The sequence below is a fragment of the Meriones unguiculatus genome, chromosome 7, assembly GCF_030254825.1.
Source record: "Meriones unguiculatus strain TT.TT164.6M chromosome 7, Bangor_MerUng_6.1, whole genome shotgun sequence".
NCBI classification, from domain to species: Eukaryota; Metazoa; Chordata; class Mammalia; order Rodentia; family Muridae; genus Meriones; species Meriones unguiculatus.
The window spans coordinates 5757601-5773280 of NC_083355.1; the positions used below are offsets into that span (position 1 = coordinate 5757601).

General features: G+C 56.8%; 1 protein-coding gene across 5 annotated transcripts; it reads left to right on the forward strand.

Annotated features, from left to right (window-relative positions):
- The first annotated feature begins 319 nt into the window (after nucleotides 1-319).
- Rhbdf2 (rhomboid 5 homolog 2) lies at nucleotides 320-15246 on the forward strand. 5 transcript variants are annotated; one of them, XM_060386344.1, is made up of 19 exons: nucleotides 320-478; nucleotides 3940-4116; nucleotides 4717-4876; nucleotides 5892-6016; nucleotides 7765-7960; nucleotides 8040-8243; nucleotides 8800-8928; nucleotides 9217-9335; nucleotides 9425-9622; nucleotides 11180-11291; nucleotides 11500-11574; nucleotides 11715-11876; nucleotides 12121-12227; nucleotides 12362-12425; nucleotides 12514-12608; nucleotides 12816-12891; nucleotides 12986-13086; nucleotides 13268-13421; nucleotides 13963-15246. In XM_060386344.1, exons 2-19 carry the CDS (start codon nucleotides 4058-4060, stop codon nucleotides 14380-14382), a joined length of 2556 nt encoding a protein of 851 aa, XP_060242327.1. In that variant the 5' UTR covers nucleotides 320-478; nucleotides 3940-4057; the 3' UTR covers nucleotides 14383-15246. The 5 variants fall into 5 exon arrangements, 4 of the variants coding, with proteins under 4 accessions (XP_060242327.1, XP_060242329.1, XP_060242328.1 ...); XM_060386346.1 differs by lacking the exon at nucleotides 3940-4116 and having other exon boundaries at nucleotides 4669-4876; XM_060386345.1 differs by lacking the exon at nucleotides 3940-4116.
- The last annotated feature ends 434 nt before the right edge of the window (nucleotides 15247-15680 follow it).

The following is a 15680-nucleotide window of genomic DNA, read 5'->3' on the forward strand; positions in this document are numbered from 1 at the left end:
CAGGAGTTCAAGGTCATCCTCAGCTACATAGCAAGTCCAAGGCCAGCCTAGACTGCAGGAGACCTTATCACTAAAGGTTAAAGTGATGTTATAAACAGAATAGGACAGAGCTTCATGGCTGGCTCCAGTCAAGCCCTGGACCAGAAGGACCATGTCTGTGAGTGTGACAGGTCCCCTGGCTACCTGGACCTTTCTGGCTCAGCACTGTGAAGGGCCTCACTCTGGGTCTCCTGCCCCTCCTATGGGGGACTGTGGTCGGGAAAACAGGAAGGTTTGGAAGTTGGCCTGCCCCCTCTAACCTGTCCTTCTGTTCTCAAAGGTTGGCGTGCTAAGCCAGCCACCGTGCCTGACCCACAGCCATCTGTCAGTCCATCTGTCCACCTGGACCCCAGGAGACCCAGAGAGCGAGGAAAGCAGTGGGGCATGGTTTAGTGCCCCTCCAGCAAGCGCAGGAAGCCCGGTCCCCACACATCTGAAGGTAAGGATGCTGGCAGGGCAGGGGGGGGGGGCACAAAAACACTGCTCCCTGCTTGTTTGGTTCAGAGGACAGTCAGCTCAGGCTCAGAGATGAACACATGGCCAGAGAGGTGGCCGGGGGCTGCTCCGACAGCAGGAAATCAGAGAAGACTGACCAGGGCAGGCAGAGACCCAGCATCTGTAGGGTACCTGCTGGAGATAGACAGATCCACTGACCTCTGAACTTTGTCTCAGCTTGTGTTTGGTGTTCTTTTTGTGTTGTTTATTTTGAGTCAGGGCTCTGCTATGTAGCCTTGGCTAGCCTTGAACTCACAGCAATCCTTCTGTCTCAACCTCCCAAATGCTAGGATTACAGACATGTGCCACCATGCCTGGCTTTGTTTGTTTGTTTTGTTTTTCAAGATACGGTTTCTCTGTGCTAGCCCTGGCTGTCCTGGAGCTCACTCTGTAGACCAGGCTAGCCTCAAACTCAGAGATACAGCTGCCTCTCCCTCCCAAGTTGTAGTATTAAGGGTGTGTGCCACCAGGCCTCTTAATTAATTGATCTTTTCATTTTCTGTGTATGGATATGCACTTGCATCTATGTTGTCTGTACACGACTTGCTTGCCTGGTGCCTGCAGAGGCCAGAAAAGGGTGTTGGATCCCCTGGGACTGGAGTTACAGATCATTGTGAGTTGCCTTGTGAGTTCAAGGAACCAAACTCTGGTCCTCTGGAAGAACAGCCAGTGCTTTAAACCACTGAACCATCTCTCCAGCCCAAACTGAGCTTCTTTAGGACCACCTCAGCTTTTCCACAAGCCTCTGCCCTGTGTACCATCTTTTCAATGGCTGACACCTTGTCCTCGGCTAGGATTAAAGGAGTGCATGGCCACCACCTCTTGGCTGTGTGTGTGTGTGTGTGTGTGTGTGTGTGTGTTCCGTGTGTGTGCAGGTGCCTGTTGAAATCTGTGGAAGGTATCAGACTGCCTGGAACTGGAATTGCAGGCTGTTGTGAGCCGCCTGATGTGGGTGCCAGGAACTGAACTCCTTTCAGAAGAACAGCAAATGTTCTTAACACTGAGCCGTGTATCTGGTCTCTCTCCTTCTCCCTGTCCCTGTGCCTCTCTTCCTGTTTCTCTGTCTCTTTCCTTTTCCTCCTCCTCTTTTTCCTCCACTAGACTCATGGCTCAAAAATAGCCTTGAATGCTTTTTATAGCCCAGACTGGACCCCCACTCTCATTTTTTTAAACATAATAGTCCACATTGACTTATTTATTTCAAGTGTATGTATATTTATGTGCTACACAGACCACAATGTACTTGTGGAGGGCAAAGGGCACTTATAGGAGAGACGATTCCTTCCACCATGAGGTCAGACTGAGGTTGTCAAGTTTGGTGGCAAGCACCTTTAGCCTCTGAGCCTTCTCGCCAGCCTTGGGTCACAATCCTGCCTCTGGCTTCTGCTGGCATTACAGATGTGTGCCGCAGCGCCCAGCACAGGTGGTCTTCAGCGAGCGGCATCTTCCCCAAGACAGCGCTCTCAAGGTCGCAGCCTGGGTGGGCACCTTCGCCCTTTGTGTGTTGAGTAGATGTCAGGATGAGGGTTTTGTGTGTCTCCGCACCATTCTGTCTGTCCATCCTCCACTGACAGAGACATTTGGTGGTTGTCACCTCTCAGCTCTGGTGAACGCACTGCTGGGACACAGTATCTGGGGACAGTGATTGAGGGGTGCTTTGTGGCTCCTTTGCAGGGAGAGTATGCTGTCCTTTTTGTTACCCTGGTAAAAGCCCGGGTGGCAGCGGCTCAGCACTCTCTCATGGAGGCAAGCCAAGACCACTTGAGGGTCAAGCTGGGGTGCCCACCTCCAGCTGAGGGCCCAGAATGGCACAGTCAGGACAAGGCTAGGGGAAGGGGGCTTAGGGGGCCTGGAGGCCACATGGAGGAGCTTGGTCTTGAAGGACAGGAAATCTTGGAACTGAGCAGAATCTGCATTTTTTTTTGTTTGTTTTGTTTTTCATCTAAGAGAGGTCTTTGGGGACTTATGGGCAACAGACGGAGGGGTCGGGAGAGCAGGCTGGCTGTGGAGAAAGGTAAAGGTGGAGAAAGCTGGGAACTGGAGCGATGGCTCGGCAGTTTAGAGCACTTTTTTTTACAGAGGACCTGTAATTCCCAGCATCCACAAGGTAGCTCCAAACTTTCCATGACTCCAGTCCCAGGGGATCCATAGCCCTCTTCTGACCTCCATGGGCACCCGGCATTTGCACTGGGCAGTTACTATACATGCGTAGCCACCGCGCGCGCGCAGTGTACATACCCACATGCACACAGAACACTCACACATGAAGTAAACAAATCCAAAACAGAACAGAAAAGGCTACAAGGCTGGAAGTTGGGGCTTCATGTGGTGGCTGTCCAGCACTGCCCATCGTACTTTGCCCATCATTGACCCCTACCGAGCTTCCCAGAGCTGTAGGGAAAGAAACAGACAGCAGTGCCTTGGAGACACCACAGGAAATGGGGTTCAGTGGCCCAAACAGGAAAAAGTTTCCTAAAAGGGTGAATGACCAACTCATCCAGGTCCACGCTTATCTCAACCCAGCCTCCCACTTCCAGAACTTTGTCTACACACACACACACACACACACACACACACACACACACACACTGTCATCAGCCCTCGACAAAACACCCTCTGTGACTGGCAATCAGGAATTGACTCCTGGCATGTTCCATTTACTGCGGTCTTTTCTGCCATCAAAGAAGGCAAAGATGCCGGTCTGTGTGTCCCCAAGGGACAGATGTCCACACCAGACCAGAGAACTTCAGCCTTTTTAAAAGCCTATGCTGTTTCTAGGACCAGAGAGGCTTCCCTGAGGGACAGCCCTAAGCTTAGTTTCCGCTTTGCTGTGCTCAGTCTTGCCAGTGAGCATGAGTGAGTCACCTTATTGTTTAAATATTTTGCCACCATCACGTCACTGTCTCTGGGTCAGGGATGTGGCTTATTTGGGAGAGTGCTTGATCCGCAGTACCACATACACCGGACATGGGGGCACATGCTTGTAACCCTAGCATATGGGAGAGAGAGGCAGGAGAATCAGGAGTTCAAGGTCACCCTTAGATACACAGCAAGTTCAAGGCCAGCCTGGGATGAAACTCTGTCTCTCTCCCTCTCTCTCTTTTAATATTTATTTATTTATTTATACAGTATTCTGCCTGCAGGCCAGACGAGGGCACCAGATCTCATTATAGATGGTTGTGAGCCACCATGGTGTTGCTGGGAATTGAACTCAAGACCCCTGAAAGAGCAGCCAGTGCTCTTAACCTCTGAGCCATCCCTTCAGCCCCCTGAAACCCTCTCTTAAAGGAAAGAAGAAAATGAGGAATGCCAGCCTAGTGACATTTTCAATTATCTTCCTCTTTTCTCCCCTCCCCTCCCCTTCCTTCCTCTCCTCTCCTCTTCTCTTCTCTCCTCTTCTAACAGATGTAGTCCAGGCTAGCCTAGTCCAGGCTATCCTCAAACTCAGAATCTTCTCTCCTTGGTCTTCCAAGTGCTGGGCTCACAGGCTTATACCAGCTGCACAGAGGCCTGTTTATATTGCATGGCTGGCCTTGAACTCCTGGACCCAAATGACCCTCCCTCCCTCAGCTTCTCGAGCAGGTGTGCGCCACTTAACTCTGAGGGGGAACTAGGCAGCCTTGGGGTTCAGGGGCCTGCATGGTGGGTTTCTCATCCCTCTGGGAATTAGGCTGAACAACCACTTCCTGTGCATGACTCAAGGCCTGCTTCCCCAGGAGACACACCTGCCCTCCCAAGGCGACCCCTACCCATAGCAGCCGGTGTCTGCCCAGCAACGCTGAGAGCGCCTTATTCGCAGTAGTGCGCCTGGTTGTGTGGAGCACTCTTGTCCCTTGAGCTTTCCCCTAGAGAAAAAGGAAGGGCCCTTTGTCCATGCCCACACTGTGGCCCCTGGCCTGCTCTGACCACACCCACACTTATCTTTCTGCTCCTTTCGTCCTTTGGTTTTCATTGAAGCAGAGAGACCAGAAAGGGACTAAGGCAAGAATCAAGATCTGAAATGCAAATGAAAGTCAGAAATAGACCCCAAGGTCCTCCACCCAGCCCAGGTGGAGCTTAGTCCGAGGCCACGTGGGACAGCGTCGTGCTGGCCCTGGGCTGCCTTCCCTGATGCCAAGCTCCCCACTCCCTCAGGTCCTACCGCCTCTCTATATGCCTGTGCTGCCCCCGTCTTCCTTTTAGCATCGTGCCCACCATGGCCTCAGCTGACAAGAATGGCAGCAACCTCCCATCTGCGTCTGGTAGCCGCCTACAGAGCCGGAAGCCACCCAACCTGTCCATCACCATCCCACCGCCAGACGCCCAGCAGCCCCCCTGCGAGCAGGACAGCATGCTTCCTGAGGTGAGAGCTGGAGGCCCCCTGCCCTGCCACAGGCAACGCATGTGCCCTTCCAGGTGTTTGCGCTTCTTAGGCACACCCTTCTGTCACGGTGTACTGACCGCCCTGCAGCCTGAATGCAGACCTGACATACTGCAGGGAGCAAGGCTTTGAACTCTGAAACTCGGGAGCTCTGTTGCCTGGTAGCCAAGGGACAAGGAATACGGTCCTTGAGAAAAGTCCTTGTTGGCAGGCCTAGGCTCTGGCTTGTTCATGTGTCCCCTCCCTGGCCTCTTCTGATGTGGCGTGGGCTGTCTGTGGTGGCCTGAGTGGGCACAGGGTCCCGAAGTGCCAGCAGCCCACTCCTGTAGTGCCTGACTCTTGGGGGGATGGGGTCAGAGTTTCTGTCCATCTGAACTCCTGTCCCATAAAGAGCTCATTGAGAGCAGGCCCCCAAACAGCGTGGGCTTTGCACGCAGCTGGAGACATAAAGGGGAGCTATGTTGGGGCCGCCCGCTCACCCCGAGAGCTCTGTAGGACATGTGAAAAGAGGCAGGACTGGCTCATGGGCAGAGCATGTACAGGGAGGATTGCTGGGGTCAGTGGAAAGCTTTATGTGTTCTGTTTGTTGAGACAGGGTCTCACGCAGCCTGCGTTGGCCTCGAACTTGAACTTGTGATCTTCCTTACTCTACTTCCTGTGTCCTGGGTTTGCAAGTGTTTCACCACTGCACCTGGTGTGTAGCGCTGGGGCTCACACCAAGCCTTGTGCATGCTGGGCCGGCACTCTGCAGCCCAGAGCTTGCTAGGAAATGCTTATTTTTTTAAGTTCAGAATGAAGGCAGTAGGGGTGGGAAGTGGGGGGTGGGAGGGCTTGCAGCCCAGTGGTCTAGTGTTAAAGTGGCCTAGCATGTTAAAGGGTCTGGGTTCTGCCCCCTAACACTGCAGTGAAAAGGAGTTGGGGGGGGAGGTGCCTAGGACAGTAGCTGGAGAGTGAATGGGCTCTACAGTCAGCTCATGTCCTCCCTGCCTGCCAACAGAGGCCCAAGAACCCAGCCTACCTGAAGAGCGTCAGCCTCCAGGAACCCCGGGGCCGATGGCAAGATGGTGCGGAGAAGCGCCCCGGCTTCCGCCGTCAGGCCTCTTTGTCACAGAGCATCCGCAAGTAAGCTCCTGTGACCTGCATCTGTGTGCCAGTGCCCTGCCTGGGCACCCCAGCATCTGTGTGCCAGTGCCCTGCCTGGGCACCCCAGCATCTGAGCTCCAGTGCCCTGCCTGGGCACCCCAGCATCTGAGCTCCTGTGCCCTACCTGGGCACTCCAGCATCTGTGTACCCATGCCCTGCCTGGGCAACCCAACAGCCTGCACGTTCTGGGATGCTGGTCTTTGACAGGGCCTGAGCCCTGTGTCCCCTTTCCAGAAGGTGTAGACAGTCTAAGCGGCAGCTCCCTGTGGAGGGGGGGGGGGATGCCCAATGGGAGAAAGCAGGCTCTGGGTGCTCGCCTGACAGGAAGGCTCACAGCCTGCTGCAGAGGGGCGCCCAGGTCTGCCCTCATGGTGTAGCCTTCACGCTCAGCCTGGTCATCAGCTGTAGCTGGGCCTCACGGGCGCTCGGGGAAGGCTGGTTCCCCAGGGCCTGACAGACACACACTGGCATCACCATCAAGTCACCTCTCCCCACACACACCGCCGCCCTCATTAACACCTTTCCCAAACACACGCACCGTTGCCTCCCATTGCCTGACACACATGACCCCTCAACCCACACATACCCGTTCTACACTGTCAGCTTCCAGCACACACATGTACTGTCCCCAGTGCCACCTCCTTTAAACACGTGCTCCTTCACCCTCACCTCTGTGCACACACCTTCACCCTCACCTCTGTGCACACACCTTCACCCTCACCTCTGCACACACCTTCACCCTCACCTCTGTGCACACACCTTCACCCTCACCTCTGTGCACACACGCTCCTTCACCCTCACCTCTGTGCACACACCTTCACCCTCACCTCTGCACACACCTTCACCCTCACCTCTGTGCACACACCTTCACTCTCACCTCCTCTGTGCACACACCTTCACCCTCACCTCTGTGCACACACCTTCACCCTCACCTCTGCACACACCTTCACCCTCACCTCTGTGCACACACCTTCACCCTCACCTCTGTGCACACACGCTCCTTCACCCTCACCTCTGTGCACACACCTTCACCCTCACCTCTGCACACACCTTCACCCTCACCTCTGTGCACACCTTCACCCTCACCTCTGTGCACACACGCTCCTTCACCCTCACCTCTGCACACACCTTCACCCTCACCTCTGTGCACACACGCTCCTTCACCCTCACCTCTGTGCACACCTTCACCCTCACCTCTGTGCACACCTCCTTCACCCTCACCTCTGTGCACACACGCTCCTTCACCCTCACCTCTGTGCACACCTCCTTCACCCTCACCTCTGTGCACACCTTCACCCTCACCTCTGTGCACACACCTTCACTCTCACCTCTGTGCACACACCTTCACCCTCACCTCTGTGCACACACCTTCACCCTCACCTCTGTGCACACACCTTCACCCTCACCTCTGTGCACACACCTTCACCCTCACCTCTGTGCACACACCTTCACCCTCACCTCTGTGCACACACCTTCACCCTCACCTCTGTGCACACCTTCACCCTCACCTCTGTGCACACACCTTCACCCTCACCTCTGTGCACACACCTTCACCCTCACCTCTGTGCACACACCTCCTTCACTCTCACCTCCTCTGTGCACACACGCTCCTTCACCCTCACCTCTGTGCACCTATGCACCGTCATCATCCCCCTCCTCCCCTGGACACACACGTGCACCCGGACAAGCTCGTGCACAGGCTTCCGCCCACGCTGTCTGTCCCGCAGGGGCGCGGCGCAGTGGTTCGGGGTCAGCGGCGACTGGGAGGGCAGGCGGCAGAACTGGCAGCGCCGCAGTCTGCACCACTGCAGCGTGCACTACGGCCGGCTCAAGCCTTCGTGCCAGAGAGAACTGGAGCTGCCCAGCCAGGAGGTGCCATCCTTCCAGGGCACCGAGTCTCCCAAGCCCTGCAAGATGCCCAAGGTGGGCTCCCTGGAGGTGGGGGCGGGTGAGCCGCTCTCCCAGGGCCTGGGCAGCTTTGCTCACCCACCATCTCTTGCAGATTGTGGATCCGCTGGCCCGGGGTCGGGCCTTCCGCCACCCAGACGAGGTGGACCGGCCTCACGCTCCCCACCCACCTCTGACTCCAGGAGTCCTATCCCTCACGTCCTTCACCAGCGTCCGCTCTGGCCACTCCCATCTGCCCCGGCGCAAAAGGATATCTGTTGCCCATATGAGCTTTCAGGCCGCCGCCGCCCTCCTCAAGGTGAGGCCCGTGTTGAAGGGTGTGTGTCCCCGTCCATCCATGCCACTCGGCTCACCTGCGTGTCCGCCCTCCGAGTCAGAGCTGGGAGTGTGTACGTACCCTAAAGCCCAGGGATACCTGTGTGCTGTAGGCCCCGGTTTCCCGGCGAGCCCCTCACCTCCCCTCTGTTTTGGGAAGCAGCTTCCTGTGTTTATGGGAGGAGTGACAGGAAATAAAGGGTCAGACTGGTGGGCAAGGGCCTACTGCGCTGAGCCAAGAGACTGCGGGGGGGGGGGGGGGACATGGCTCCAGGCTTGAGCGTGATCTATGGAATGCGGGTGCCGTGAGTGCTGGAGTGCCAGCCACTCACAATAGCAGGGAAGAGGTTGTGAGGGGAGAGCTGGAAAGAGGCTACGGAGGGCCAGCTGTAGCCGGAGCCCCTTCTGGGCCCCCTGCTGGGAGCCGTTCCTTAAGCCCGGGCACTCTTCAGATGCTCCGAGCCTGTGCCAACCCACACGCTGTGCCCCTTTGGTCCTGGGGTGCTGGGTCCTCCTTGATGCTTGTGTCCCATGCTCAGGGGCGCTCAGTGCTGGACGCCACGGGGCAGCGGTGCCGGAATGTCAAGCGCAGCTTCGCCTACCCCAGCTTCCTAGAGGAGGATGCCGTGGACGGAGCAGACACCTTTGACTCCTCCTTTTTTAGTAAGGCAAGCATGGGGTGTGGAGTCTCTGGGCAGGGGTTGGGGAGGCCTGGAGCCTGGGAAAAAGTGACCATGGCCTTGGCTTTGTCATGCCAGGATCCCTGAAAGGTGCAGACACAGGATGGGGTGTGTCCTCCGTGAGCACTGAGCTGGGCTCCCGGAGAGGGGCATTTGGAGTGGGGCATGAACCCACTGGCAAAGTCACTCCAGGGATGGCAAGCATGTGGCTCATTCCATCCTGGAGAAGGTGCTGGGACAGTAGCTCCTTACCCTGCCTTTGGTGCCTCTCTCCAGGAAGAAATGGGCTCCATGCCCGATGACGTGTTCGAGTCTCCTCCGCTCTCTGCTAGCTACTTCCGAGGTGTCCCGCGCTCCGCCTCCCCAGTCTCCCCTGATGGAGTGCAGATCCCCCTGTGAGTGCAGGGTGGGGACTCCCCAGTGCCCAGCGGCCCCTGCTGAGCCCCCGCAGGGTCCTCAGGCTGAGAGCCTTTGTCACCACCAGAAAAGAGTACAGCAGCCGAGCCCCAGTTCCCGGGACCCAGCGCGGCAAGCGCATCGCCTCCAAAGTAAAGCACTTCGCGTTTGACCGGAAGAAGCGGCACTACGGCCTGGGCGTGGTGGGCAACTGGCTGAACCGCAGCTACCGCCGCAGCATCAGCAGCACCGTGCAGCGGCAGCTGGAGAGCTTTGACAGCCACCGGTGAGCCCCAGGCGCCAGCCTGAGCAGAGGACCATTTCCAGAGCTCCAGACCTCTGGGGGCGGGGGTCCTCGCCCCAGACATGGCCCCGTCTCAGTAAACGTTTCCAGAGCGCCTCCTGCAGGCCAGGCCTGGTATGACACACCCCGGGGCGCTGTGCTCAGGGAGCAGCCTGCAACCTGGAAAGGGCCCACTGCTATCTTATCTTCAGCATGGCTCCCAGACAACGGTCAGTCAGCAAGCACAACCACACTCAGGCTCTAGGACACAGCCCTTAGAGGAGGGCATTGTGCGTGGGCAGACTGGAGCTGGCAAGAAGGCATAATGAGACCGGTGACCCGAGTTTCATCCCCGAAACCCATATGAAGGAGGAAGGAAAGAACCAACTCCATGCCGTTGCCCTCTGACCCCCACATTAACACCGTTCCCAAACACAGGCCTGATGCATGCTGGGTCAACACTGTACCACTGAGCAGTATTTGGCCCCCAGCCCCTCTTAGTGTTACTTTTCATTTTGTGACCAAGTCTCGTGTGATACCCAGGTTGGTCTTGAACTCACTGGGTAGCTAGGGAGCCAATGAACTTTCCATTCTGCTTCCAGAGCGGCTGTGGTCCCAGACCTGTGCCTCCCGGCCTGGCTTTTCCCATCATTTGGTCTTGGCCATCCTGTGAGTGGCTGGGATGCAGGTTTCTCTAACGCTGAGTGTCTTCTCATTCGCCTATGACTTTTTATTATGTGTACAGTGTTCTGTCTGCATGTACACCTGCACACCAGAAGAGGGCACCAGATCTCATTATAGATGGCTATGAGCCACCATGTGGTTGCTGGGAATTGAACGCAGGACCTTTGGAAAAACAGCCGGTGCTCTTAACCTAAGCCATATCTCCAGCCCCCTAAAACATTAATTTTTAAGCCCAGCATGGTAGCACATGCTTCTAATTCCAGTGTTCAGAAGCTAGGGGTAAACAGAGCTCTGTGAGTTCAAAGCCAGCCTGGTCCAAATAGTGAGTTCCAGCTAATGCTCTGTAGGGAGACCTTATCTCAAAACAAAAGAAGTTAAAACAGAACAAAAGGAGTTGGAGCCTGGGGCAGGCTGGGCACTGGAGAAAATGAGGTCGTGATAGTGTGACAATGTGACCTCATAGACACTGGACTCCAAATTATACACACTGAGAAAGGACAGGTGTGGCAGCTGGGTGTCTGGGGTGGAGGGCTGCTGTCAGGGGAGCCAGCTTGGGCGGGAATGGGTAGGGCCTCCCAGCTGTGCACAAAGGCCCCGGGGGCTTCAGGGACAGTGGGCTGTCCCAGGAAGTGCAAGTGGAGGAGAAGGAGGAATTTTAGGTGAGAGTGCACCGAGGCTTGCCGGTTAGCAGCAGGGGAGAGTTTGATCTTCATCCCACAGGCAGAGGGAAGCTATCCAGGGTTTCAAACAGAGGAAGAGACTTGGGGTGCATCTTCAGAGTTTCTGTGGAGAAGGCTGAGCCTAGGGGAGTCTGCTGTGGCCAGGTGAGGGCAGGGTGTGAGCTCTGCTGGGCTGACCGGACGCCCCTGCCTACAGGCCCTACTTTACCTACTGGCTGACCTTCGTCCACATCATCATCACCTTGCTGGTGATCTGCACCTACGGCATTGCACCTGTGGGCTTTGCCCAGCATGTCACCACCCAGCTGGTGAGTAGGGCCCCTCCCAGGGGCTTCAGCACAGTTGGCACCCAGTATTTCCCACCACAACACCCTGGCCCAAGCTGGAGGTGCCTGAGGCTCGCAGAGCCTGAGTCTTTCCTGGAGGCCCAATTCTGGGGATGCCATCCAGTCTCCCCTCTCCTCTCACACGCCAGGGCTCTGGCTCCTCTGATGCCTTCTACTGCCTCCTTCATAGGTGCTGAAGAACAGAGGTGTGTATGAGAGCGTGAAATACATCCAGCAGGAAAACTTCTGGATCGGCCCCAGCTCGGTAAGGCCCAGGAGGAGCCCCGCCTCCTGTCACTCCACCCCAGGCAGATGGGCAGTTGGGGGAGGCTCCCAGTGGATGCAGGGTGCCCCTGCCCTTCTGAATATGGAGTGCTGGCTCACCAGCCCCTTCCCCAACTTCAGATTGACCTGATCCACCTGGGAGCAAAGTTCTCGCCCTGCATCCGGAAAGACCAGCAAATCGAGCAGCTGGTACGGAGGGAGCGGGACATTGAGCGGAGCTCCGGCTGCTGTGTGCAGAATGACCGCTCGGGCTGCATCCAGACCCAGAAGAAGGACTGCTCGGTGGGTCCGGCCTCCAGAGCTGCCAGCCCCACCACCGTGACCCTGCCAGTCCCATCATGTCACTTCTTCCCTCTCCGGCCCAAGGGGCAAGCCCAAAGGCGGCCTTGGAGAGTTGGACAGTGGTTCCCAGGAAGCACCTGAGCCCTGGGGAGATGGGAACAGCCCTTGTCCTGGATGGTTCCCTGCCCACACCTTCTTGAATGACATTGCCCTGGCATGACCTGACCGCCTCTCCACCCTCTAGGAGACCTTGGCCACCTTCGTGAAGTGGCAGAATGATACCGGGAACTTGGAGAAGTCCGACCTGAGCCAGAAGCAGCCATTGGCGGTTGTATGCCACCAAGACCCCAGGTACAGCCTAGGGACGCCTATGGGACCCTGAGTGGTACCCAGCTGTTGGAGCTGCCCTCTGGGATACCCGTGGGTGGGTGTGGCAGGCTGGGCTGTTCCGGGCTTTATTTTGCCTATTCTAACACTACTTCCAGGACCTGTGAAGAGCCAGCCTCCAGTGGGGCCCACATCTGGCCTGATGACATCACCAAGTGGCCGGTGAGTGAGGGACAGAAGGCTGTGGGACGAGGGTGGGGACAGTGGCTTCCTGTCACTGAGGACCGTTGCCATCGGTGCCCTCTTTTAGATCTGCACAGAGCAGGCCGAGAGCAATCACACGGGCTTGTTACACATGGACTGTAAGATCAAAGGCCGGCCCTGCTGCATCGGGACCAAGGGCAGGTGAGCCAGCCCCTCCTCCCCCAAGCCCCTGGTGGACCTCTGTAACTGTCTTCTGTTCTCTGCTCTCGGGTGATGGGGGAGGCAGGGTGGAGGGGTCGATGAGATAGAAAGGGAGCTTGTTCCATCCTGCCTGCCATGGCCATGGGCTCTAGCCTAAGTGGGCAGGCGCCCTTTAGAATGCTGATGCCGTCTGTTTCCTGTCCGCAGCTGTGAGATCACCACTCGGGAGTATTGTGAGTTCATGCACGGCTATTTCCACGAGGAGGCAACGCTCTGCTCCCAGGTAGGCGAAGGCTGTGGGGATCCTTCCTGTTTGGAATCCTCGGACTCAACCTGCCTCCCAGGGTAACACTAACGGCCCCGTGTCTCCCACCCAGGTGCACTGCTTAGACAAGGTGTGCGGGCTCCTGCCTTTCCTCAACCCTGAGATCCCCGACCAGTTCTACCGGATCTGGCTATCTCTGTTTCTGCATGCTGGGTAAGAGCTGCCTTGCTGCCCCATGCCCAAACTCCTGTGTCTTCCCGCCTAGATGCTGGAGTAAGGGCTTCTGGACCAAGCTCGGCTGCCAGCGCTGACCGCACAGGTGGTGAGCCCCGCTGGCGGCCGTGAGCACACGGGGAAGGCTAATGGTGCCCATGCCCCCCCCCCACTTCCCCAGCATAGTGCACTGCCTTGTATCTGTGGTCTTCCAAATGACCATCCTGAGGGACCTAGAGAAGCTGGCCGGCTGGCACCGCATCTCCATCATCTTCATCCTTAGCGGCATCACAGGCAACCTGGCCAGCGCCATCTTCCTCCCCTATCGGGCAGAGGTAGGGACTTGAGTGACAAGGGCAAAGAGGGTGGGATCAGCCTTTCCTTTTGGGCTCAAAACATTGTGCCATGTAGGGAAGACCAGTCCTGCCGCCCCTTGCTCTAGTCCCACCCCAGGCTCTGCAGCAAGGGCACCGAGCCCATGTGTCAGGCTCACCCACAGGTGGGCAGCTAAGCTGGGACTTACTCATTGGTTCCTTAGTTCTTAGGAGGAAACAGGGTGGCTTCTTGAGTCACCAGGGATCCCCACACCTTGCTCAGTGAAACCCTGCGTGTAGCTGCTCTCCTCCCTCAGGGGGAGAGGTCTTTTGCTCCATTCACCTTGAATCTCTCGCTCTTTCTGGTCTGTGTGCTCTCCACTGCCTGTGGGGAGCAGGCTGGCTTGTGCTGAGCACAGGGGCACCACACCGAGGTTAGCGGCAAGAATGGGCAAGCCTAGCAGCTCCGGCCGCATCCGCACCCTGTGAGTGGCAGATGTCCCCCACGGCTGGTACCTGGTATCCAGGGTCAACATGCCACATCTCTCCTCCCCAACCCCAGGTGGGCCCAGCCGGGTCCCAGTTCGGCCTCCTTGCCTGCCTCTTCGTGGAACTTTTCCAGAGCTGGCAGCTGCTGGAGCGCCCGTGGAAGGCTTTCTTCAACCTGTCGGCCATTGTGCTTTTCCTCTTCATCTGTGGCCTCCTACCCTGGATAGACAACATAGCCCACATCTTCGGTTTCCTCAGTGGTATGCTGCTGGCCTTCGCCTTCCTGCCCTACATCACCTTCGGCACCAGTGACAAGTACCGCAAGCGAGCTCTCATCCTGGTGTCGCTTCTGGTCTTTGCTGGGCTCTTTGCCTCCCTGGTGCTCTGGCTGTATATCTACCCCATCAACTGGCCCTGGATTGAGTACCTCACCTGCTTCCCCTTCACCAGTCGATTCTGTGAGAAGTATGAGCTGGACCAGGTGCTACACTAACTAGGCAGAGATTCTGTCTGCCCCGGGCCGTGTGTCTGTAGAGACTGGACGGATGGGCCCTGAGCCCAGCAGCTCACTCCACAGACAAGGCTGACTGCGTATGAGACAGGTAAAAAGGCAGGTTCCCTGGGAGGTGAGACCTCCCCTTCTCAGGCCTGAATGTTCCTGACCCAAGTCTGGGGGACATGCAGGACGCCTGCTTCCCCAAGGCTCGGGGCCCTGCTCTGCCTGCCTCTCTTGCCCTACAGGGACGATAACTTTTCTTCTCAGGGCTCAGGCCTGTGCAGGTGCCGTCTTCCTGTTGTCACTGTGACTGTGACCTCACCAGACACACAGCTGCTCCCTCAGTTGTCCCCAGTGTTGAGGTCCCCACCATGCTGCTATGACCCTTTTTCGAAAACTGTTTCTCCTCTTCTCCCTGTCCTACAAGTCCTTCCTGCATTTGTTCATGGACTCATGAGCCCGCTCCCAAGGCTCCTGGACATAGCATTGTGGGAAACATTGCCCATTGTCTAGGGGCAATGACAAGCAAGGAGAGATGGCTAAAAGCAGGGATGCTAAGGGCTTTTGTTAAGCGAAGAAGCCAGATCTCCTTCGCCACCAGCTCAGCCCTAGCTCCAGCCCGTGTGTCTGGCCCCACAGGTTGCTCTGGTGCCGGATGTCCCTACCATCTCTGCCTGGCTCCTGTGTGGCCCTGGGCAGAGCCTCCTTGAGGACTAGATCCTGGGGGCTGTTTGGGATTCAGCCAGGCCCGGTGTTTTGTTTCTTTTTCCAACTTATATTATGGTCCTAATTTTTTTTAAAGTAACGCTAACTTTGTATAGATGATGTCTCAAGTTTATTAAATGGCATTCTCTTTCAAAATACTGATTTTCGCCTCAGACCTCTGGGAGAATGATAGCTAGACTTTGGGGCTAGCGAGAAGGGCCACTTCCTGTCTTGTAGAATACCCCCGTCAGGTGGCTTACAACTGCCATCACTCCAGGGGATCCAGTGCTCTCCTCTGACCCCCGTGCGCACCCCTTCACACAGACACACATGCATGCAGCCAGGTGGTGGCACGCACCTGTAAGCCCAGCACTGGGGAGGTGGATCTCTGAGTTTGAGACCAGCCTGGTCTACAGGGTAAGTGAGCTACGAAAATAAACCCTGTCCAAACAAACACACTCAGGGACTGGAGAGATCAAACACACCGCCTGCTCTCAGAGCACCTGGGTCCAGTTCCTAGCGCTCATGTGACAGCTCACACCACCTGCAATCACAGCTCCAGGGACCCAGCTCCATCTGGCCTCCACAGG

Excerpts from the sequence above, each read along its gene's own strand:
- Rhbdf2 (XM_060386344.1), top strand. The coding sequence starts at position 4,058 with ATGGCTGGCCTTGAACTCCTGGACCCAAATGACCCTCCCTCCCTCAGC. Across the intron at positions 12,426-12,513 it reads ATGACATCACCAAGTGGCCG|ATCTGCACAGAGCAGGCCGA; the intron begins GTGAGTGAGGGA and ends GCCCTCTTTTAG. Across the intron at positions 12,892-12,985 it reads AGGCAACGCTCTGCTCCCAG|GTGCACTGCTTAGACAAGGT; the intron begins GTAGGCGAAGGC and ends TCTCCCACCCAG.